This window comes from Lepidothrix coronata, unplaced genomic scaffold (genome assembly GCF_001604755.1).
Source record: "Lepidothrix coronata isolate B3197 unplaced genomic scaffold, Lepidothrix_coronata-1.0 Scaffold14, whole genome shotgun sequence".
In the NCBI taxonomy this organism is placed as follows: Eukaryota; Metazoa; Chordata; class Aves; order Passeriformes; family Pipridae; genus Lepidothrix; species Lepidothrix coronata.
The window spans coordinates 6,464,110-6,489,678 of record NW_016690194.1 but is presented as its reverse complement, the minus strand read 5'-3'; the positions used below and the strand labels follow the sequence as shown (position 1 = coordinate 6,489,678).

The following is a 25,569-nucleotide window of genomic DNA, read 5'->3' as shown; positions in this document are numbered from 1 at the left end:
AGATCTGGTCCATTGTAAATACTATATGTCATGGTAGAGATATTGTGATCGTGTGTATAATGTGATATGGTATTTATTGTACAGTCATTGTAATATATTCCCTTTCCCCCACTTTGAGTCTGGTGTGTTTTGTCTGGAAAAACCCATCTCACATTAGGTTGAGATGTAGGAAGGGGCTTAGACTAGGAGATTGGATTTTAGAGCTATCTCAAACCATGACACCCAAACAATTTTATCATGTGAATATGGTTAATTTTAGAGGATGGGCAAATTGGTGTACACTCCCTCTTTTCACAACCTTCCTTATGGCTGGACCTCTGTATCCATTCATTGAAATACACAAGTCTTTCCACGTGCCAAACACTGCAACACAACAGGGCTTTAAAAAACTGGGTTTCAGATTTTCAGACAGAGGAAAACTTTGTGCTGTACTATCCAAAAAATTACAGCCTGGCTCTTGTTCTACCTACCTATTCCTTTATCTAAAACAAACTGACAAAACCTCTAAATAGAACAGTGAAATAAATGAACATAAAGTACAGCACAGGTGCTATTAGCACATTAATCTGCTACAGAATTGTCAGTGTCTCATTACAAGTGATTCTTATTGAAATGCAGAAGTGATATCCAAACTACAGAATTTATAAACAGATTAACATTCATTTGAAAACAGCTAACTAGAGCCAAGTGGTTTCACTTGCAAGTGTGATTTTAGATAAGCATAGGGACACAATGCTTTGTTTTAAAGGGAAATAGTAATTTATGGCACAAGGGCCTATTGCACCATCTCATCTCACTGAATCCAGCCACTAAATCTTAGCATTACCAATCCAGTGTATGTATTCTAGAACCCTACTCATACTTTCTTCTATCAGCACATCACTGATAAAAAAGTAAGATTCTACCAAATCTAATTTTTATAAACTTGCATCCCTTTATTATGTCAGCCTCAGTTTTGCTAAGAATAAAACATTTTTAAACAAACATGCAAACCCAAAGGAAATACTCTAGGACAGAATGATGCTGTTTAGAAAATAATAACCCCTTGTAATTATGGTTATACCTTTTTGTGAAAAACACTGCAGAGGCCTCTCTCTAAATCTGGCAGCTTACAAAGAAGATTTTGAATCTGACCAAACACGTTGGATTCTGACAGCAGAATTTCAGACACAGCATCAAGCCGGGCATTTATTTCACTGTAAAAGAATAAGACAATAATTAACACTTGTATTTCTCTAGTAGAAGGCATACATCCAGTGAACCTCTTCCTTCAGTTTGTTTTAGGGGAATTAAGGAATGCAGAAGATTTTGAGATTTTATTAAAAACACAAGTAAGATCCATTCTCCTCTCTTTGTGCTCAAAATAGCCAAATATACACTTCCGTGCCCAACTCTACATGTACTTCTGGTGGTAAATAATATGACTAACACTGAATCCTGAATATCCAACCTTAAATTTACAGACAGAGGATGGGCAGACAGAGTTTACATTTGAACTCTACACAACATACTTTATTCCAACAGGTTGTACCTACTACTTCCCATTTTACCCCTCTACATTTGATCCAGACCACTGATTGGTAATTACATAGATCAAACCATGCTGGGCTTTTTACTTTTTTTTTTTTGTTAAAACCTGTAACATTAATCTCTGTATTTCAGGACTGAAGTCAACTAATGAGAAAACATTTTCTGATGTGAAGAAACAATTCTGTGGTTCTTTACACCTTCCTTTCAATCATATTCTTAAAGCCACTGTAAGAAAAGAGCTGTAAAAATGGACAACTACTGTCAAGTTTCACCCCAAATCTACATTTATTTCCAACATATGCATGGACGGGCTGTAGAGTGCAGAGATAAGGTAAACTCCATCTCTTCTTTTTGTGCAACCAAATTGCCTTATTGCTGCTTTCTAGGAAAAGACTGAGAGTAGGGGTAAATGGATGTATCCAAAACATGTGTGCAAAACCCCCCCACACCTGTTCTCCTGGACCAGTCAGATGCTCTGAGCTCAGCCAGCACAGAGGAATGGGAAGCAAGGATGCAATAAAAATAAATGGTTTTGGGGAAATTGCCTGTCTTGGCCATGGCTTTTATTGCAGAACTGCTGTGCCACTTTCCATTGCTACCAAATGCTGCCCACGAGGAAATCAGTGAAATCAGGCACCTCCACAGGCTGCAGACATTACAACAGCCTGGCAGACAGAGGCCTCTGGCCCTGAAGACAGCTAAATCTAAGAGTTCTTGAACTTTTATTGTACTGTATGTGAAAGGGAGAACATCAGGAATGAGTGTGCACTCAGACAAACAAATGTAACAGCGCCTGACCGCCGGGATTCTTCCAGTGACACACTGCTTTATACCAAAGCAGCCAAATCATCCCCTCCTCTGCCACAAATGACACACCTTCATCCCAAGAGCAGCCCTGTTGTACAACACCAGGATTTGCACTGTCCTACCATCCACCTGGACCACAGGTAGATGGACCTTCCAGTGCCTCTGTGTGAACTGAGGACAGCCTCTGGTGCCTGGACCTGGACACCTTGGGAACTCACTGTTATCTCTGAACTGCACAGCAGACTCCCTGATAGCACCAGAGCACCAAAAATACTCCACTATTCTAAAAGACTGCTTTTCCCCCCCAACCCTGAGGGAAACAGAAGGGTCAGACCTCACAGGCTGTGCCTGGCAGCCCTGCTGCAGGTCGCAAGAATACCTGCTTCACTCCTCCAGCAGTGCCAAACGCACTCAGCCAAACATTTATCCTGCTCCTCTGGGCAGCCAGGAGACCTAGAAGCAGCAGCAACAGCAAAGGACAGAGCTAAGCCTTAAATCTGATCCCAGAGCCACGATCACGGATCTGGTGTGCGCTGACAGAGTCACAGTTATGCAACCAAACAACCAAACATCAGGCTCTTGGCACCCACACAGGGCATGCCAGGCAGAGATTTAAGCCTTGTGCATCAGTTAGTGAGATGCTCTCAGCAACAGCTGGATAATGGAGAGAGAATGGAGAAGTGTCAGTATCAATGACAGAGTAATAAAACACCCTGAGTGCATAGTTCTAAAGCCAGCAAACAGTTACACTGATACCCTAAAAGGTCAGCGTCACCAGTCACAATTACATTTTCATGGAAAATTATTAAAGTTTGCTGTACTTGAGATCATGGAACACTCCTGTGCATGAGGGAGTACTGAACTGTTAAATTATAAGCATATGTACCTTAAAGAAGATAATAACCGGTATTTTTTATTATAAAAAGCCTTGTAAGCAGCACAACTCTGTCACTTAATTTAAACAGCACTATTATATCTAGGTCAACTAAAAACTTGCAGTGATATGTAAAATAGATGCAGATATTTGAAAAACTTCTCCCTACAAAGCTTAATCTGCACTTTAATCATCCTCACATATGGCTGTGTTACTGGAGCTCCAGTAATCTAAAACTAAGCATCCATACAGTTTTTCTGCTTTAATCCTACAAACAAGAAAGGGTCAAAAAAATGGCATTCAGTACCAAATGACCCATTTTTTCCCACCTGTAAAAAAACATAGTGGGATTCCTATTTCAAACAGGAAGTACAGCAAAAAATTGTGTGAAATATGATGTGCATGAGGAAGGGGGGACTGGGATGAGATGATAAAAACAGAGGATGAATTTCAAAGTATGCTTTTAAACTTTAAATACATATACTTAAATTAATGAACATTTTGTTGAGGGCCAGTATATACATATTGCACTGATCAGCTGCTAAACAAATTTGTTCTGTATTGCAGAGTTATTCAGCATATATGAATTAGTCTGGGGTTTCTAATCTCTACATGGTCTGGAAAAGAATTTCACCCCCAGAAAATCTGAATCTAACACTATATAAAGGAACTCAACAGCCAGCCAAACTGGCTACTACTTCATGCTCTACTTAGGTGCAGTATTAGTCTGTTCTTTCTCTTCTGTATAAAACATGTCGGCAATCTGAGCTTTATCCAATTTTCCAAACAATCTTCAGAGAAATAATGTAACATAATTCAGTTGACTAAAAGCAATACACTTACTTCTGCTGTACTCCCCATCTAAGAATAGCATCATTATTACAATACTAAAATCACTTTGCAGTGTATTTAAACAGATCAAAATCTACCTGCAGAATTTTTATTCTAGTCATTGAAAAGAACTACTTGAAATGAAATAACAACATATTTCCCTGTGTTATTCTGCTGCTAAATATGTGAACAATATAGAAAATTAGAAAATACATAGATATTTGAATCCCAAACTAAAAATTATTTTGACAAAGCAGAAGGCTGCAGATCCAAAAGCATTGCTCTGAATAAACATCTGAGCAGTCTAAATAGGCTTGCTGGTTGCTGGAGTGGTAACAGATCTGCTGATCTCTCCTACAGCAAAGCAAACCTGACATTTTTAGATATGATAATATATCATTACATTTGAGGCAGAGTGAAACTGATAATGTAGCTGCTATATAAGAATGACAGAACATTTTCATTTGTATAACCTTTTATTTTTATACAAGGTAAATAAATACAAATTTATCAGAAGTCTATTAACTTACAATAAATGCACATAGTATGAGTCCATTCATCATGCTAAGGACATAGCTCAAGTACAGTGTGTACAACTGAAATTAATTCTATTAAATCTGTTTAGAAACCACAGTGGTATGTAGAACTGTCAATCACAGGAATTCAACCTTTAAAAAATATAATGAAGGCTATGAAACAATAAACGCTACTTTACATAAACTATATTATCTAAATCAAAGCCTAGCAGCCTCCTAACTACAGCATTGTAAAGAATGAAAATATATTATTTAAGTTACTCACTCACACAATACGCTTTTTTTCTGACTTTCCTTCAGAACATGGTTCGTGAATGAAGACTTTGGATGAGTTGATTAAGTTAAAGACCTCGTTAAACTGTACAGAGTGTTTTATGCTTCAGACCACTCCCTTTCACGACAAGCAACTAATGCCATCAAAACCCAAGGCCATGGTAGAATTACCACAGTGCAATCTATACGCTGTGTATGATTTTTTAAAGAACAAGCAGATGAAAAACTGGCTCATTGCAGAAGCTGGAAGGTCAGAGGGATAAAGTGTGTGTGTCAAACTGACAGCTGGCTGGCTCCAGAGCCAGCCAGGGACACTGGCAATGCCAGCCAGTGACTGTTGTGGCTGGAGAAGGGGCCATGCGGAGGAAGGGCAGCACTCTTCCGGGACAAATGTCCTTGATTTGTCTGTTGGAGAGAAGGACAACACAGCACAGGTGCAGGAATCATGCCAGGAAGTGGGCACGGACTGTACGGACGGATCAAGATCACCAAATGCCCCCAAAGCCTCTGACCTATCTCCAGAAAGGTCTGGAACAGACTGCATACGAGAACTAATTTGCATAGAAAGCAAGAAACTGATCTCCAGGACAGCAAAACTTACCTGTAAAAAGGTGCCCCCTCAAAGCCTGGGCACAACCCCAGGATCCTGCACACCCTACCAGTTGCACCAATGCTGGAGCCCGGACTGGTGACCTCTCTTTTCTCCCTCTCTTTCTCCCCCTCTTTAATCCATCTCCCTATCACTCTTCCCTTCCACCTTACCCCTCTGTTCAAACCCCACTGCCATGTGCTTACAACAGGAGATGAGGGACTAACACATGATTTCCCTGCCAAGTGTGTAATTTACTAATAAAACTGTATTAACTTTTGCAGACCCTCTGACTTCTGATGTTGCATCAACAGATCTTGGGAGCTCCCTTCCCCTCGAGGCTTTTTTACCAAGTATCTAAGTTAGAAACAGGCTAACTTCATGGGATGAATCTAGATTTGTTAAATTTGTTAAAATTTGCTGGAATGACCACTGGAATTTCACACATGGGCACCAATGAAAAAAGTACAAACAAGGGTAACTACTTCACATTTACTAGAGTGAAATTTAAGTGAAACCTAAAAAAATTAACATCCTTCTGGATCTGCTCACTTGTTTTTAACTTTTTACTCTCCAAACTCCTAATGTCTCAAGCCTCTCCAGAGAGGTCCAGCGTTCCCCTAAATAAATATGCAGGACAATATTCTTGAATGGATCTCAAATACTTAACAGCAACATACAAGTACTCTAAACTTTATCTTCACATCTGTTAAAAGATATGCAAATGGCAATCAAACACTTTTGTTTATGTTCACACACAATGTTTTTCAGCTATTTGTGCCTAAAAAGGGAACGGTTGGCCACTTCAGCCACCCTGAATGAAGGCCTGATTGCTCCATTGATAAGGAATTAGACACAGCATTCAATGAGACCAAAACACAGCTAGCAAAAATGAATGAACACATGTGATGATGCTGCAATCTTTTTCTTTCCTACAACAATTTTGAGATCTCAGGCATATGCTGTAACCTGCATTTGTGCATTTTATACTGGCAGTGATGCTATAAAATCATTATTTTTAGGAGGAAAATTTAGCTGTGCTGTAGGATTGGTGGATTTTAGTCATAAATCACTATTGCAAAAAAAGAAGTATATTCTAATCCTGCTGTGGATGATGATGGTATCAAATGGCAACCAGTTTAACTGTGAATTAAACTGGTTTCTTCAAGGACCTTTTGGAATTTTGTTTTACTGCCCAACATTTTAATTATGGGAACAAGACCAAAGTCAAACTTGAAAGACTTTCCTTTAGGATTGTACTTCATGCATTGAAGTATAAATAAAACAGCACTCATTGCATTCAAAGTGAGAGTATTTAGAACAAGATAATATTTTATATTAAAAAGATGTCATTGCCAACATGACTATAAAGAGACCCTCTTCTACTCCGTTCTACAGTACATATCCTCCAAATAAAAGTCATGTTGCATTAGTAATACCAATTTACACTCTTCCTCTTCTTTAATAGTACATAAGGAACTGTCAGCAGTCCCGAACTGTGCAGTTCTGAATTTCTTAAATTTACAGTCATTCTATGCTCTTGCAGACAGAGCGTATTCAGACTAATGGTAATTATCAATACCATCCTACAAGGCTTCAATTCCACCTGAATAAAAGCATCATCTCATCCAGAACTGGAGGAAATGGGGGACAAAGTATACTAGAACCACAGGGGAGAAAAAATGGAAATCTAGTTTTTGAGGGGTAATTACAATTTTGGGTTTTGTAAACCACAAAGCAAAGGCTGAAATGTTTTCAGCAACTCTCTAAATGCATACCATTTTTTATCTTCCTTGAGATTTAAACATCAATTTTGAACTCTCTGTTCAACTCCAGCCAACCCTGACAAGACAAAGGAAGGTGTTTGATCTCAAGAAAGCAGATTTCCTACAAATTGTGCAAAAAACAGCAACTGAGCAAGGCACAGACACAGATTAATACCCAGGATGCAGTATTTATTTGTGTGTTCTGTTTGGACTGAAGATGGGCAAGCAGCACTGCTGTGTCTTGGAGACAGTCATAACACCTAGGAAAGGGAACTGCAAAGATGAAGGTGGGAGGTGGCAGCCATGGATGTAACAGAGACAAGGAAAGACACATTTTGCAGAGGTCTCAGATTGTTCATGTGCAGGGCAACAACTTTCTCACCCTTTCCTCTGTACCACCACCACAGGACAACATTCCCACAATACACAACAAAACAAGAGGTGCAAATCAGAGCCAGGTTTGCTCAACAAGGCCTGTGTGAAGCTCTTCTTTCTCCTTCTCCTGTAGCCATTGAAAAACAGTAACTTTCATATCCACTTCAAGGGTTCTGAGATTTATTTTGCATTAGGAAATAAACTATTTGTAAATGTTGCACATAGACAAAGACACAAAGATCACACTGTGCTACAATATGTATCTTGAGGCCAGTCCTGAACCCTTTGGCTGCTGAGTGTGATAATACACAGCTCTACTCCTTACCCTGCTGAAACTCCACTGCCTGACTAGGAAGCTGCATATTTCATTCACTAAGAAATGTTCCAAGCCTTCCGTTTCCTTTTCTTTCCACTACCCTTACAAAGTCAGGCAAGGAAGGCACTGGGTGGAACTTGAATGTCAAAGGTAAGAGAAGGTTTCTGTAATCCACAATACATAACTTTGCAAAAAAATACTTTCCTGATTCCTCCTAAAAAGCTCAGTCATCAATGACTGATCCACTCTTGCCTCATCATCTTTGTATAGCCAGGTGAGTAAGTAAGGACATCACACCTTTCCTGGTTAAGCCTTTTTTTGACTTTTCTTTTTTTAACAAATGTACAAATCTTGTTTCTACATGTACTACATCACCAATCATCTGAAGAGTATCTTCAAGTTTGCCAAAATGAGCTGTCTGTACACATTTTACCTTTATTCAACCTAAGGTATGGCTTCTCCACAGGAAGTTTAGTCATCATTCCAAGTGATTTTCAACTCTAAGGCATAAAGCAGTAATTACACTCTCTCACTTTTTGATACACCTACCCACATACTGGGAAAGACGCAGTGCAGAAACCTGACTTCCTCTGAAAATGTCTCTCCAGGAGGCTCAGGTGAATTACAATTACAAAATGTTCTCTAAGTGCATTTGTGTGCATTACTGGGAACAATATTACCGGATGTCTGATGCACTAAGTACCTGAAATTACAACTTAGAGTCAGAAATGGAGAAATACACAGAGCAAAGTAGCTTTTCTAACTTCAGCTGAGGAGCACTGTCATCTCCAGCCACAGAAGCCTGAAAAATGTCAAGCATCACTCTCTAGAAGCAGGAAAGAGAAAAGGAATAAGACAAGAAAAAAGGACTACAAACTTTTGAACTGGCTCTGCACTGAGGCAAGGGAGAATCTAAACTAAATATACTGGTTAAAAAAGAATGCCTGGAGTCTACAGGCAAGCAGTTTTCTACCTGCCTGGAAAAGGACTCTGTTTTACTGTGAATGGTATTTCACCTCCTGGATCACACAGGGGATGATTTAGGGGCAAAATGGCTGGAGGCAGGTCCTCTCCAGCTCTCCATCCCCAGAGCTCTGGCTCCCTCCGCTGACAACTCCACAAATCCCAAAAGGTCATAAGGGCAGGAAGAGAAATAAACTAATTTACTTCCATTTATTTCCACAAAGTGGCTCAGAAATTCTGCCTACATGCTTTTAAGGTGAACACAAGGCCCTAATTAACTTCCATTAAGCCCAGTACTTTTTAGGATAGTTACATCAAAGGCCTTTTGGAAGTGGGTAAGACATATGAAAGAACAATTAAAAAAAAGAAAGGCACACTGAAATTAACTTATTACAAAAGGCTAATAAGAAAATTAAGCAGTGATGCTTCAGAAGTACAGTGCTTTCACATATAAAATTTGGTCAAGGAAAAAAAAATCCTTCTGAAAAAACATTTGTAAATTATCAACAACAGCAAGATGCTAAAACACTGAATTACCTCACCATTTTAAACTGGTGAAAAATAATAAACATAAAAACTGTTTAATATATTTACAAAAGTAAAACAGAAGGGAAAAATATTTTAGATAACCAACGCAAAAGGATTTTCTATATGCTACAGCTGAAGGGAACAAAGAAATTATTTAGAATTAAGTAAATTCTACATGGACAATGCTGAGGAAAGGCACATTTAAAAGAACAGATCCAAAAAATTAAAATGTAGGGAAAAAACATTCAATGGAGTCAATACTGTCAATTACTACACATTCAGGTACAATACTCCAATAAAGTCTGCAAAGATAAACCAGATATGATGGAGTCCCTTTCAAAACCAAGGCAAGTGAAAACTTGCATGACAGTGTCACAAAACAAAACATTTCTAAAGCACTGATAAAAAAAGGACAGGTCAAAATACAGGAGTGACCAAACAATCATCACATTTCATAATTAGTAAAAAGGAACACTTTCCCATTGTATACAGAGATAACAAAAACATCCACAGCTACTGTAGAAGAAATTAAACATAGTAAGGATGTAAATATTTGCGAAGCAAGGAAGACATCCATCATTTATTGGCAAGTTTAGGAATAAAACAACCTCCAATACTGGGTCATCCTCGTTCACTGTCAAAAAGGATACTGAATTAGAATTGTACCAAATCTGATTTCTGCAAAGGAATTTCTAACCTGGTCCAAACCCACTACTATTTATCTGTGCCCAAACAGAGCAGTTTAAGCCTTTCAAACCAATTTATAACATCCACATCTTCTGTTGTATAATTTCCTATGCAAACTCCCCTGTGGATCTCAGGCCTTCAGGACAAACAAATACATTCAACACCACTATAAACACAGATTTAGCCCAGGATGAAGAACTATCTCACCTGGATTTCATGAGAGGCTGGGTCACCCATTTCTTCAGTCTTCGACGTCCAAAGGAAGTTTTAGTATGATTCAAGACCCAGAGCAGACTTCCTTTTGTTTTCATGTCCATCTAAAATAATAAAAACATCTTCATTATTTTTAGCTGAGCAGTCAGTGTTGTAGTGGAAAGATCTCCACCATGTTATATAAAACATTTTGTTTAGGCTTTAAGATATGCTAACTGCATGTTCATTTACCAATCTCACCCACCAACAATACATTATATAAAGTACCTCCAAGAGTCATAAGATATTTAAGTATGCTTTTCCTTTAGCCAGAAAATCTTTTTAGTAATTGACTGGAATAAATTAAGCAAGTGGAGTTAAGTTCTGTGCATAAAGCTCTCAGCAGGAGCAAAAGAACAGACCCTACCACAGACATATCCCTCAACTGCAGTTCTTGCTCAAGAACTTAAGTTGCTCAAGTAAAGTTCTTTGTTAGTCCAAGTACAATAAGGTTCCTAACTCATACTGAAAGCCAGTACAGATGAACTTTGATTTATGCCTCTGAAAATGTGATCCACCTTCAGTCTAATCCCATTTAAAATAATTCAAGCTTTTTGGGTGAAATTTGCAAGCAATTTAACCAATTTCATTGGGAAGGCAGCATTTATTAAAAAAAATTACGTTTGTCCTTACCTGATTCTGCAAAATTTCAAGATTTTTCATTGTTGTCCCATTAATTGTCATGTATTCAGTTTCACTGGACAACTGTTTGAAATTTCTGGGGAGAGGAATTTCATATGTTATATCTTTAATTCAGGCACAGACAGAACAGTGAAACACTGCCAAGTTCCTCATGTTAGATAATTCATTAGTTATGCAAAATAAATTAAAAAAAAGTCAAGTAAGAAATCAAAATCTATTTAAATAAAAGAACTGAATACTAATAACTTATTTTAACTTACTGTTTGGAAAAAAAATCACTTTTTTTGTTTAAGACTCACTTCCCAGTCTCCTGCAATGACTCTGACAAAGCTCAGAATAAAATCCAGCTCTCCTGTTATCTAATCCTTTGACACTAAATGGCTAATTTATTCAGTCTACAACTAAGCAGAGACAGGACAAATAATCAATACTTCAAGAGTGGAACAGACTTTTAACACAATTCACCATCAAAAAAGCATATCAAAACACATATTCTTTTTTTATTACTACTGCTACCAGTACAATTATTTAGGAAAATAAATATACAGTATATTTACATTGTATGATTTTGGTTTTGATGTGAAATAACCATGACCAAAATTACTGGACTTTTTGATACTCCTTAACAGAACTAGATGAGACCAACCCAAAGGCTGTGTTGCTTTAGAATCAACACTAAAAAAATAATTGTGTTAGATGTGTAATCTTATTAGATATGAAAATTATTTCAGTCTCAAACACACACACATTGTAGTTTGAACCATGAAGTGCAAGATCCTCACTAAATGTTTCTGACAAACGAAGTCATGATTGTCTGGGTTAATCATACTGCTGACTGCCCTTTGCACAGAATCTAGGACACTCTTTATTGTCTTAGATTAAGCAGAACAACTTGCTGGGCAGGATTTAAAATTCTTTTCTTGACCTTTCACAGAATTGTTTTCAGTGTATTCGATTTTAAATCCTCTGGAGAAGCACGCGAATGCTCTAACTTTTCTGTGTGTAGCACACACAGCTGCTACATTAAAAACAAAAACAGTACCAAAACTTCCAGAAACATGAAATACTTAGAGACTAATGTTATATATTTATGTTGTATGCAGGTGTTTGGGCCTGCTGGCAAATTTCTTCCTAAATAATGGGTCAAATTTGAAGTATTTTTCACAGAATTAAAAAAAAAGCAGATTAAACTGAGGGCCCTGAAGAATGACTGGTTGGAAGTACAGCTGATTCAGAACTGTATCCATAGGCATAATTATTCGGCTTTGTGTGCTATTCCAGCAACCAGCAAAACTGACCAGCAAAACAAAACTTGAGGCAAAACCCACAGTACTTTCCAAAGTACACAAACTTGTAAGCAACAAAACAATACTTCCTTTTATTATCTTTAGTCACAATTGCTGATGCTGGCAAAAATTAATTAGGAATGATTTCTGCTTGCCTACATTTTCCCCATGCCTACAGCCAACAACAAATCCCATCTGCTCTTCTGAAAGTACCTCTTCTGCTTCCAGGACTCACCTAAACAACAGTTTTCCTATTTGCTACAACTCGAGTCTGTGACCTCTTAAACCCAGCTGAGTGAGAATCAAGCTTTTCCACCTCTTCTCAAAAGTGAAAAGGATTCTTTTAGGTGGATTTACTGGTTCTTGTGCTTCCCCATAGAGCACTTAACACAGACCACACTGCTCACAGCAAGGTTGCTCAGGAGTACATGAAGACAACTCACTCTGTTCCACTGCACAGTGTATTTACTATTCATTCAGAATCAGACAAGCAAAAGTTGTTTTCACAGCATAAATTATGTGTGTCTTACATTATCCAGGTGTTTTCTTTATCTGAGTTACTTCACTCTGCTATTAATCCTGGCAATTGAGAGCTTGGAGTATATGAAAAATAGTCAAGATCAAGTGCAGTGTATACCCAACCAATAATTCCAGATGTCACAGCTCAGAACATGTTTTGCTTCCACCCTCTCATCTTCCTTCAGCTTGGAATCAGAACTTGTAAAAATGTGAAAAAACCAGACTCTTTGTAGGGAATTTAGAGATCAAATGGCATAAGAATAAGGCTGTAAACAACTATTAAGTCAGTGCTGGTTTTGCAGCAAAGATCTCAACACAATCCTTGTGTGAAATGCTAATGCACTGCTATCAGCCATCTCTTGAACCACTAAAAATGACCCTTCAAAGACCATTTTGACCGGATCACAAAGACATAACTCCTTCTGTAGGTGACAGCGTGACCTGAGTTTCAAAGAGCAGACTTGCAATGGTCTCAAGCACTCAAAGAGGACAAAACACAAGTGATGGAAACAGATGGCAACTGAGGAGCACAACAAGGTAGGATCATGTCATTTCTGGGCTTAGAAAAAGAAAAAGAGGAAACAAACACAACTTCTAGGAAAGTTTAGGAACCTTATGGGGAATACTCATGACAAGGAGTATTATACCATAAAATGACTTTTCAGAGCAGAACCACACAAGACAATGAGTATGAAAGGGTTGCTGTGACTGCTTTAGGACAGTAAACTACATCCTCAGGCTTCCATTCTAATGTGTTACTGCTGAAACTGGATCATCTTGGTCATTCTGGTAGTACTTATGGGGGGCTTATAAAAAAAGAGACTGACTGACTTTTACAGGGGCAGTTAGTGACAGGGGAAAGAGCTTTAAACTAAAATAGGAGCCATTCAGTTTTAGGAAGAAATTCTTCCCTGTGAGGGTGGTGAGGCCCTGGCACAGGTTGCCCAGAGATGCTGTGGCTGTTCCATCCCTGGAAATATCTAACGCCAGGTTAGATGGGGCTTGGAGCAACCTGGGATAGTGGAAGGTATCCCTGTTCATGGCAGGGGGTGGAACTGGATGGGCTTTAAGGTCCCTTCCAACCCAAACCATTCTGTGATTTTGCCTGCAGAGAAGCTTGCAGTGAACAGCCTTTTTAATGCTTTATTAATTATTCTCTGCACAGGAAATATTATATGTAATTTCATACTCAGTAACCCAGCCTAAGTGAATGCATGGTATTCAGATCAGTAGTTTTCAACTACTTTAATTCTGGAAATCTGTAAAATTCCTGAGTGAAGATGCAAGACACTGTACTGAAAGCAGCAGATCTTTGCTCAATTACCTTTTACAGACCTCTAGAGGCCATGTCTTTGAGATCTCTGAGGGTGAATAAAACACAGAATAAACCTATAAAGACAAAAGTTGCAGGAATCCCTAAAAGCTTTAAGAAGTAAAACCAAGTCTCTCCATTTTGCAGAAGCATAGTTTTTGTTACGTATGAAAGACATTACCACAGTCTAAGTAGTAAAGGACATCAAGTCCAGACTATGTTTTGTATTTAATTAGCCAGGTTTGAAAACATTAATGAATAGTGCCACAAGGCTAGAACTTCTGATCTGAATCCCTTTTTGTGTTGTGTACCATTCCCTGCATTTATGGAAGATCATCCATCACTGTTCAAAGTTTACAAACTACAGTCTCTCTCTTCCATCTCCAATATGCTGGAAAACATATAGGTAAAATCAAAATACACTGAGACACATCTTCCCAGCAACTGCTATGCAAATGATGATTTTTCAAACAAAACTGGGTACTCAAATGTATTTGAAAACCTCTCCTAGATGTGCACCAACTTCTTGACAAAAGCCTTTAATCAAGGTCTCTCAGTACGTAAAGGTATTAGAGCACATTGATTAAAAACACCTTGTATCATTCATTATTAAATCTATTTTTACTTGCTATTAGAACTCTAATGCAGTCTAGTCATACCTAGAAGTCCTGCTGTGACAGAAATCTTTATTTCTTTTTAATATTTTGCTTTATTTACAATCTTAAAAGTAGATTTAAAAGCTTAACCTAAATACTAGAACAAAACTTGTTTCCCCCCCACCAATGAGGTTTGGTTACCACTTACATGATGTTTCTTAACTCCTACTAATAAGCAGAGATGGAATTCTTTTCAGCTGTGAGAAGAGTGTTTATCCAAAGGAGGTACAGAGGTGTAATAAATTTTTCTGTCATTCTTCCTATCAAATAGGTCTTCATCCAGATCTGTGTCACTTACTTTAAAAAACCAAAAACTATCTCACAACTCCAACTTCATGCTCACTGACCTGAATTCTTCTAGGAATTTTAAGTTGCTTGAGAGTGCAATGGAAGTATTTCTTCTCTATTTCCTAATTCAGGAGATTCATGAGCCTGACATGATTTGCTTAAAAGTCTTTCAGTTTTCAGTTTTTAGATAGTATTTCACTGGCATTAGGAAAAGTATTGGAATTTGCCTCAGTATTTGTCTCACTATGTCGATACCTGTGATACACTAAAAATAGCAAGTAGAACTCAGTATCAGGTAGTCAAAGCATAAAGGTTTTAGGAATAAACACAGCGGAATCCAAGCTCCCAACCACAAAGGTTTCTCAAAGAATGTATTTTATTTCTTCACAGAGCATCAACAGGATATTAAGTAGTTCTTTGCCTTTTCACTCAGATGCTCATACATTCACAAAAAATCCATTGGAACAACCTTCAGCAGGCAAATGTCAAAGCCAAGAATTAGCGCTTTTCCTTCCCAGCCGATAATTGTTCTTGATTTTAGGATGCAGCTGTTACAAATGTGACTGAGTGCTCCTACACAAGCCTTCAGACAATGAGGTTTCTCCTCTTATCATCATCATCATCACGGCTAGGCTTCGTGAACGAAGATTTGGTGAGGGCTCTACCCATGTTTGTTACAAGCGCGTTGGTGGCTAAAAAGGCCAATACGAGATAGGCACATCCGGCTGCAAAAGGCACAGCAGAAAGACTCCTTAGGTGGTCTATTCTGCAAGACACGATTCTTTCTGCGTTGTCTTTTCTCCTCAAGAGTGATCCTGCTTGCTGGTCTACTCTGGCCTCCCATCGGGAGGTCTGGAGACACACTATCTTTAATGCTGCTGATGCCTTCTCCTCTACTACTGAATTACTTCTACATAAAAGGTGGATTTTGCATTTCCTCCAGCTGAAAGAACATTCACCTCATGTGTGATTGCACAAAGGGCACTGTGACAGCAGTGACCACAAAATGGTATTTCCTTGGAGTCCACTTTCTTCTTTGGAAACTCTACGAAAAGATTTCTCCACCCATGCAAGCATATTAAAAAATAAATAAAAACACAAAGCCCCCACCCAAACAAACAAAAGCCAAAATAAACAAACAAAAAAACCCACAAAAAACCAACCAAAAACCCACACAGGATAAAAAAAAGTCAACCAAAGAGGATGAGCAAGAGCACCACAGATCAGCTCCTTGATGGATGATGCACGGAAGATGCCCCAGGAATTCTTTCCTCATTAGCTCTATAAGCCCATCAAACTTTTTGTTAACATTTAAATAGTACTTGGAGTGGAGAAGGGCAATTTAAGGAAGAAAATCCACCCCAAAATCCAGAACACCCATATATATATAATTTCCAAACATTTTAGTGGACATGTGAAAAAGTGTTTAAAGCTGGCATCCGCATTTTTAAATGCAGCTGCATTTTAACTAAACTAGCAATGTAGGGAGCCTTTCAAAATCAGGATTGAAACTCATACAACATATGAATGATCTACAAATGACACATTTCTAAGTTTCCAGTCTGCAGCCAGACTGACTTCACTAAATCCTCCCTACTTACGGAACAGAGGAATACTGGGATAACCAGGAGAATACTTTGCACAGGATCCACGACAGCTAAAGTTGTTGTATTTAATAAGCCCCAACGGTATTTTCAAACTTGAGCAAGGTAGGATAGCAGTGTTTTATGCTTGTGCAAGGTATGATAGCAGTGTTTTATACTCAATGCAACACAGGATAAGAGAAGCTTGAGCAGTGATATCTTTCTGTTTTCATTTGCTTCCACCTGCATAATCCTGTCACAAATTTTGAGTGCTCATTTGAGCATATCTAATAAACCAAAGAGTTGGGATTGCTTAAGGAAAAACAAGGTTATACCCATGTCTGTGTGGTTTTGTAGTAACTTTGCACAAATGGTAATGGTCCAGGGATTTGCCAGAAACCCAGGATATGCTGAATTCATGTTTTCTTTATAATTGATAACTAGATTTGCCAGCTCAAACAGACTTGATGAGTACTGCCTAAACATAACAACACACTAGCATTTGTACCTGCTTCCAGAACGACAGAAAGAAAAAATTATTTACGCACTGCTGGCAAAATAAAACAATAACCGCAAAGCTAAGTTACAATACTAATTTTTTTTAAAGCTGCCCAAAAAAAGCCCTATATTTGGTTTACTGAGGTGAGATGTGATAGCTGATATAAACAAACTTTAAAATTTCCTCCCTAGTATTTACCAGTTTTTGCACCTTGTTTGTTTTCAATAACACCTGGCAGCACTACATGTTAATTCACATTACTGACAGTAATGACTATACCCAAACATTTCATGAAGACCTTCATGAAACACCACTTAAAGAAATCACTTGATTCTTTCAAGTTCTGATTAGGAGACCAAAAGTAAGGTATAATTTTTACGAAGACTATGTTTATCACTCTAGTAGGTGTGTTCATTACAGTTAGGGAAGCTGCCTGCTAACACTTATCACAGTGGTGATTTGAACTGGAAGTTTATGTAAGGCAACTTACCTTGGATCGTAAAGCATCCTTTCCAAATTAAATTCTTTGAGGTATGCAATTACTGCTGCCAGAGAGCAAATAACAGGCTTATCCAAGCTTAGTATTACAGATAGTTTTTGAGGACCTAAAAAAAAATAATTTTTCTTGTTACATTTTTATTTTCTTGTTAACTCACTGTCTACTACTAATGTGTTGTAGAAAAAGCACAATCTCTTTTTCAATTTATTATAATAGAAATCTGCAATGCATGTGCAGTGTTTTATGAGATCTATAAATCAACATAAAGCAAGGCTCCAAAATAACGCTTACTGTTCCAAAGAATGTAGAACATTGCATTCATGTAAACACATTATGAAACAGAAAACATTTGACTCCACAGGTTTTTCTTCATAAAAAATGACAAACTGTTGGCATAACAGACATCTAAATATACAAACTAAGAATGGAATTCTGACACTTTTGTGAAAAAGCCATTGATATTGGATAGCGTTTTGCACAGTGCCCTACTACAGTCTCTCTTCCAGGTGCAAAACCAGGAAAACTCATTCCATGATATCACAACATAAAAGAGTATTTAAAAAAATCCATTTATTTAACTTTTTTTCAGAGATGTTTTTTAAAGCTGCTCTTCTGCTCTTAGAGAGTTCACACACACAAGAACTTTAGAACTCAATGACAAGAATGTTACCTCCATCTTCAAAAAAGGCAAGGAGGAGGACCTGGGAAAGTCCCATCCGGTCAGCCTCACCTCTATCCCTGGAAAGAACAGTGGTGGAACAGTGCATTCTGGAGGTCATCACCAAGCATGTAGAAGCAGGTCATCAGGAGTACTCAGCATGGACCCACCAAGCGGAAATCCTCTTTGACTAATCTATGATGGCATGGCAGGATGGGTCAATGAGGGGAGAGCAAAGAGAGGTCTGCCTCGACTTCAGCAAGGTTTTTGACACAGTCTCCCACAAACCCCTTGTAGGAAAGCTCAGGAAATGTGGGTTGGATGAATAGACAGTGAGGGGGATGAAGAACTGGCAGAGCTCAGAGGGTTGTGATCAGCAGAGCAGAATCCAGTTGGAGGCCTGTAGTCAGTGGCAGCCAGGGATCAATGCTGGGTCCAGGCTGATCCAACTTGTTTATCAATGACCCAGATGAAGGGATGGAATGGACCCTCAGTGAGTTTATCTGCCGGAGGACAAGAAGGCTCTGCTGAGGGATCTGGACAGGCTGAATGAATGGGCCAAAAGCAATGGTGCTAGAGTCAACAAGACCAAGTGCCAGGTCCTGCCCTTGTGTCACAACAATCCCATGGAACACCCTAGACTGGGGAAAGAAGGGCTGGAAAGCTGGAGAAGGCCCTGGGGGGGACAGCAACTGAACATGAGCCCAGGTGCACCCAGGTGGACAGGAAGGCCAGTGGCACCTGGTTTGTATCACAAATAGTGTGTCCAGCAGGCCTAGGGCAGTGCCCGTCCCTGTGCTGAGGCCCCTCAAGTCCTGTGTCCAGGTCTGGGCCCCTCAGTTCAAGAAGGACATTGAGAGGGGCTGGAGTGTGTCCAGGGAAGGGAACAGAGCTGGGAAAGGGCCTGGAGCACCAGGAGCGGCTGAGGGAGCTGGGAGGGCTCAGCCTGGAGAAAAGGAGGCTCAGAGGGGACCTTCCCACTCTCTGCAACTCCCGGACAGGACGGTGGAGCCAGGGAGGGGTCGGGCTCTGCTTCCAGGCAATAAAGGACAGGACAAGGGGAAACAGCCTCAAGCTGTGCCAGGGGAGGGTCAGGTTGGACATAAGGAGGAATTTCTTGCTGGAAAGGGCTGTCAGGCATTGGAAGGGGCTGCCCAGGGAGGTGGTGGAGTTGCCATCCCTGGAGGTGTCCAAGGAACTACTGGACGTGGCACTCAGTGCTCTGGGCTGGGTGACAAGGTGGGGATCGGCCACAGGCTAGACTCCATGGGCTGGGAGGGCTTTTCCAAACTCAATGATCTTGTGATTTCCCAGTGACACAGAACTGGGGCAGGGGCTGATGCACCTGAAGGCTGTGCTGTCATTCAGAGGGACCTGAACAGGCTAGAAAGTTGGGTGGAGAGAAACCTAAAGAGACCCAACGAGGGCAAGTGCAGGTCCTGCACCTGGGGAGGGATGACCCCAAGACCAGCACAGGTTGGGGATGACCTGCTACAGAGCAGTTCTGTGGAGAAAGACCTGGGAGTCCTGGTGGGAGACAAGCTTACCATGAGCTGGCAGTGCCCTTGGGGCCAGGAGAGACAATGAGATCCTGAGATGCATCAGGAAGAGCATGGCCAGCAGGTCAGGGATGAGATCCTACCCCTCTGCTTGGCCCTGCTGGGGCCACATAGGAATAGTGTGCCCAGTTCTGGGCTCCTTAGGACAAGAAAGACCAGGAGATACTAGAGAGGGTCCAGCAGAGGTCACAGAGATGATGAGGGGTCTGGAGCATCTCTCTGATGAGCAGAGACTGCAGGAGCTGGGCCTGGAGAAGACTGAGAGGGGATCCCATCAATCCACACCAATATCCCCAAGGAGTGTCAGAGGATGGTCTCAGACTCTGTTCAGCAGTGCCCAGTGACAGGACAAGGAGCAAGGGCCACGAACTCAAACATTAAGTTCCCCTCAGATGAGGCAGAACTTCTCTCCATGGAGGTGGCAGAGCCTGGAACAGCTGCCCAGGGAGGATATGGAGTCTCCCTGTCTGGAGACATCCCAAACCCACTGGACATATCCCTGTGTCACCTGCTCCAGGAGACCCTGCCTGGGCAGGGGATTGGGCTGAGGGGTCTCAAGAGGTCCCTTCTGACCCCAAATATCCTGGGATTCTGTGAACTTGAAGAAACATTTCAGATGTTGAGTAATTCCCCCTAGTTGCTATATATCTGTGAATTTAAATCTGTCTAAACACACATTTTCAAGCTATGAAAAAAAGCATTGTTAGCCCTATATTCATTTCTATTTAGATAGTTCACTTTCAAGGTTCACTTCTTCCAAGCTCAAAAAAAGATCCCACTGCGCAGAACGTTAAGCAAAGGTGGCTGAGAGCCAGCGTGGATATAAAGGCCAACAGGATGTGCACTTCAAAGCCATGTGGAATGACATACCTGTGGTACCAGGCACTTCTTTTGCATAGAAGTCAGTAATCACCTGGAAAGCATGGCTGTATTCAAAATTGAGGTTTTGCATCCTTTCTATCCTAATTCTGTCATCCTGTAACCTGCAAATAAAAACCATGTGACTTTCAGTTTGTTATACTCCCTTCATGAAGAACACCGAAGGTTACAAGGGTGCACTTTCCTTTGTCTTTCCTTTGTAAAGAATTGAATGGGTAAAGAATGAAGAGATGAGCTATTTAAGCGGCTTGAGAACATTTCTAAGGGTGGTATGTTTTTTAAAATTATTCTTCTAACAATTGTAAAAGTGCAAATAAAAAAAAAAACAAACAGCAACAGCGAGCAAGCCCAAAAGAGACTGCAAGAGGTTGTCTAGTATACCTGCAAGGCAGATACAAACACCATTTTGCTAATCAAAACAAGCATTTGCCTTACCTGTTTTTAAAGACTTATGTTGATTAAAGAGTTAAATAATTCTCCTGTGCTAACTATTACCATATTTAATTATCCTTTACATTTAAAGATTTTGTTCCATGTAGTAAAACTTCTCACGTGAACTTACTTGAATTTTTCCTATATGCAGCTTAAATAAAGTATTCTGTCCTTTATTTCCTAACTATTTCAAGACCTTTCCTTGTGCTAAAGGACTTGATTTCTCTCAGTCCTTTAGCACTCCAGGCTGTTAAGGATGATATTACTGGCAACTCAGTCCTGCCAACATGTCCACAGTTCCTCCTAGTTTAACAGTGCCAGCAAACTTTACGAGATGCAACTTTTCTACACTGGCTACTCTTCCTAACTGCTCCTTGAAATTAAGATTGGATGCTGCATTATCAATTCCATTTGTACAGCTGTTAATACAACATTAAACAGATACAGTGATTAAAAAGAAACAAAAAAAGAGGGCACACAGTGTCCCTGCCACCTGTAATCACAATTACACAGCTACAGAATGAACACTGAAGCAGCAGCCAGTAGAAAGCTGCCAGTAAAAGACATATATAAAACCTACTTGGCCTCAGAGTATCCACTCTCAAACCACCCCAGGACGTCAATTAACCAAGCCCTTTGAGCTGATTGGAATCATGCCAATGAGAGGGACTGTGTAGGTATTATAGGATGGAAGTTAATCAATACCCTTTTTGCAGGGCTTTCCAACCTCACAGGAACAAACAAGCAGACAGGTTTTCTGCATTACATTCTGCATGTTCCCACCTGAAAGGATTAATACATCTCTGAGGCTCAACTGATAAACAGGAGAGTTAATTTCCACCACATGTGTCAACTTAAGTGAGTCTTAGAGATCCGACTTTTCTCAGCACATCCCAGATGATCCTTCCAGTGCCTTAGTTTTAACTGACTGATCCAATTAAGTTTTCAGTCTCTATACCCTCTGGGATTCCCCTCTCCCCAGCACTCCTCAGAAGGAGCAAACATTTTAAATCAAGTGAAAAGACAACCGGCCCGTGTTCCTCAACCTCCAGTAACAATCAGCTCTTTTCTTGCTTGTGTTTCTTTACTTGCTCCAACCTCCACCAATAATCTGGTCTAACACATTCCTCCCTTTTGCTAAATTAGCATGTGTCCTCACTACAGCCACATGAAAAAACACCACTTCAGCACTAAACTATTTATAATGTGCTGTATGGTACCTAGAGGTGAGCACAAACCTTTGGATCAACCCTAAAAGACAGCAGGGCTTTTCTGTGGACCATGTCTGAGAAGGGACTTGGCGAAATCTTTCTAAAACGGGATTTTATTTTTCATTTCTACCTCCTTATGTTTTAATAACACTAACTTCAGAAAAGCAAGGCTTAATAAGGTCTGCAGAGCTCATTTTTAAAACCAAAGTCAAACAGAGGAGGATTTGGGGGAGTATTTCACAGGATGGTTCATACCACACCTGTCTGTTTATAAAGTAATGTTTCAAAATTAATTGGTGTGATTTTCTTTAATTCCTTTGTGTTTTTCTTCCATTTCATAACCAAATTTACCCAACTCCTTAGCATAAACTTTGGAAAATGATAGTTACAACAATAAACAATATAACTTGAGTGACTTCTTATAGTAGTATTTTTGTTTGTCAACTGTATCAACGGGAAATAGTTGAAGTTAGAATTAAACAAATTCATTGATCTGCAAAAATCTTCACATATTTTAATATTTATATTCTATATATGGCAACATCAAATAACACTTTGTCTATCTGAAAGTTTGCATCTGATATTCTAAATAAAGTAAAAAAATAGGAACTTACAGATCCAACATATGGAAAAATCTGAATTTTTATCAAGATGTACGAAAATAAAATTTTCTGCAGAAAGTTTTCATGTCTGTCCTTTGTGTTGCCAGATGATCACCCAAAGGCCATTTTCCTGATTATAGCCAGGATGAGATGTTCATGCTTATTTTATCTCTCCAGCTACCAATGCCTATTTAAATCAGAAGTCAATTTGCCATCAACTTCTGTAAACATCATTCTTGTCAGAACATCTACAATGAACTGCAGTTCAACTCATATTTTACTGATATCCTTTCCAGCAGTCTGAGAACAAGCAATCCCCACAGTCCCATGCCACCAACAGGGTTGGTCAGGGATAAAACTGAGTTTCTCAAAGCTTTTCTACTTCCTTTGCCCAATTTCTCCAGCAACCACCCTTATCTGGATACTGAGTGAACAGAGAGGTTTCAGAGTTTCCAGCTGTCAGCTGATGTACCCACAGAGCTCCTCATTAAAACTGGATTTGATGTAGAACTGTCTCCCCTCACAAGGTGAATTATGGAAGTTACTTCTAAGGATTATTATCAGACACAGTTAAGAACGTGACATCAGTGTGTCCATAAACAGATGCAAAAAGATCCTAAAATATACATATTTACACACTTTTGTGTACATAATGTAATATGTACATTCTAACCTATGCTGTTTGATGATTCTGTTACCAGAGGGACTAATTTATCTGTCACCCTGCCAGGAAAGTGAAAAAGGACCAACATTGCTGGGTTTAATCCCTCTATTTATCTGACAGCTTGATATATCCAGTTAAACACTCATTGCTTACCAAGTGCAGCAGGAAAGATATTTAAAAGAGATCACTCAATTTGGGGGAGGGGAGAGGAATCTCTTAAGAAAAGCATTTATAAGAAATGCTAGAAGCTAAAAGAAAACAACATAAATAAAACTAATTTATAGAAACTGACTCAAGATATTTAAAAAATAATACAGTCTTTTATTAAGAATGGGCTTGCATTAAGCACAAGAGCTAACTGCAGTGTTCTAAATAAAACAGGAGTTACTTCAGTACTGCTCTACAATTCACAACTAAACTGGCATAAAGTGCAGAAAGACTTCCTGAAAAAACAAACACATCCAAACTAAGTTTTCTTAAAGTTCAGGAAGTCTTCCTAAGGAATGCAAATAAATCCAGAAATTTACCTTTCAACTCCTATCCTGCTGTGCCCATTCTGCTTTAGGACTACTTGAATGCAGGGGTGCAGGCATCAAAATATTACTATACAGCCCTGTATCATATAAGGATACAAGGACATGATGCAGAATTTGGGAAGCTCTCTGCTCCTAAAATTTAGTGTGACATTCTTATTTCTGATGCTAAGCACAGATCTGAGAAGCACAAATAATTTATTTAGCTTTTCCTCTACAATTTATTCATAGAATCACAGAATCATAGAATCAGTTCGGTTGGAAGGGACCATCAAGATCATGAAGTCCAACCCTTGATCCAATATCGCTGACGCTAGACCATGGTGGTCTGGGGGCCCCTAGTGGTCTAGTGGTTAGGGTGCAGCACTCTCACCGCTGCGACCCGGGTTCGATTCCCAGCCCCCCGGGGCAGATGGAGCTCGTCAGCCCTGTAAGGCAATCCATCTAAGAGAAGGTCACTCTAAACAAACCTACGTTCTGGGGCCCTCACTGCCACTGTCCAAGCTTGCTCGGCCCCGGCAGATGAACCTCAGGATTAAAGGGTGGGCTCAGTTCAGCGCACACTGGGTCTCACCTAAAAAATCCACTGCGCAGGCTCGAAGGGTTAATGACCTTTCCCAAATCTTCGCTCGCGAAGACTGGCCATACTACAGAGACCATGGCACTAAGTGTCACATCCAGTCTCATCTTAAATACCTCCAGGGACGGAGAATCCACCACCTCCCTGGGCAGCCCATTCCAATGGCTGATTACCCTCTCTGTAAAAAATTTTTTCCTAATATCCAACCTAAACCTCCCCTAGCAGAGCTTAAGACCATGCCCTCTTGTCTTAGTGATAGCTGCCTGGGAGAAGAGACCAACCCCCACCTGGCTACAACCTCCTTTCAGGGAGTTGTAGAGAGTGATGAGGTCTCCCCTGAGTCTCCTCTTCTCCAGGCTGAACAGCCCCAGCTCCCTCAGCCTCTCCTCAGAGGACCTGTGCTTGAGTCCCTTCACCAGCCTCGTTGCTCTTCTCTGGACCTGCTCCAGCACCTCAGTATCCTTCCTGAACTGAGGGGCCCAGAACTGGACACAGCACTCCAGGGGTGGCCTCACCAGCGCTGAGTACAGGGGAAGAATCACTTCCCTGATCCTGGTGGCCAACACTGTTCCTGATCCAGGCCAGGATGTCATTGGCCTTCTTGGCCACCTGGGCACACTGCTGGCTCATGTTCAGGTTCCTGTCAATCCAAACTCCCAGGTCCTTTTCTGCCTGGCTGCTCTCCAGCCACTCTGTGCCCAGCCTGTAGTGCTGCAGGGGGTTGTTGTGACCAAAGTGCAGGACCCGGCACTTGGTCTTGTTGAACCTCATCCCATTGGAATCAGACCATCTCTCCAGTCTGTCCAGGTCCTTCTGCAGAACCCTCCTGCCTTCCAGCAG

At 40.1% G+C, this 25,569-nt stretch overlaps 1 protein-coding gene across 10 annotated transcripts in view; it reads right to left on the bottom strand.

Moving 5' to 3' along the window:
- MSH3 (mutS homolog 3) overlaps positions 1-25,569 on the bottom strand; it is a 94,824-nt gene that overhangs the window by 43,567 nt on the left and 25,688 nt on the right. For all 10 annotated transcript variants that reach the window (XM_017806222.1, XM_017806229.1, XM_017806225.1 and 7 more), the window contains exons 9-13: positions 20,699-20,811; positions 17,603-17,717; positions 10,961-11,045; positions 10,283-10,392; positions 1,064-1,196 (exon numbers count right to left, since the gene is read on the bottom strand). In XM_017806222.1, the coding sequence (XP_017661711.1) occupies positions 1,064-1,196; positions 10,283-10,392; positions 10,961-11,045; positions 17,603-17,717; positions 20,699-20,811 (556 nt within the window). The remainder of the gene's footprint in view (positions 1-1,063; positions 1,197-10,282; positions 10,393-10,960; positions 11,046-17,602; positions 17,718-20,698; positions 20,812-25,569) is intronic.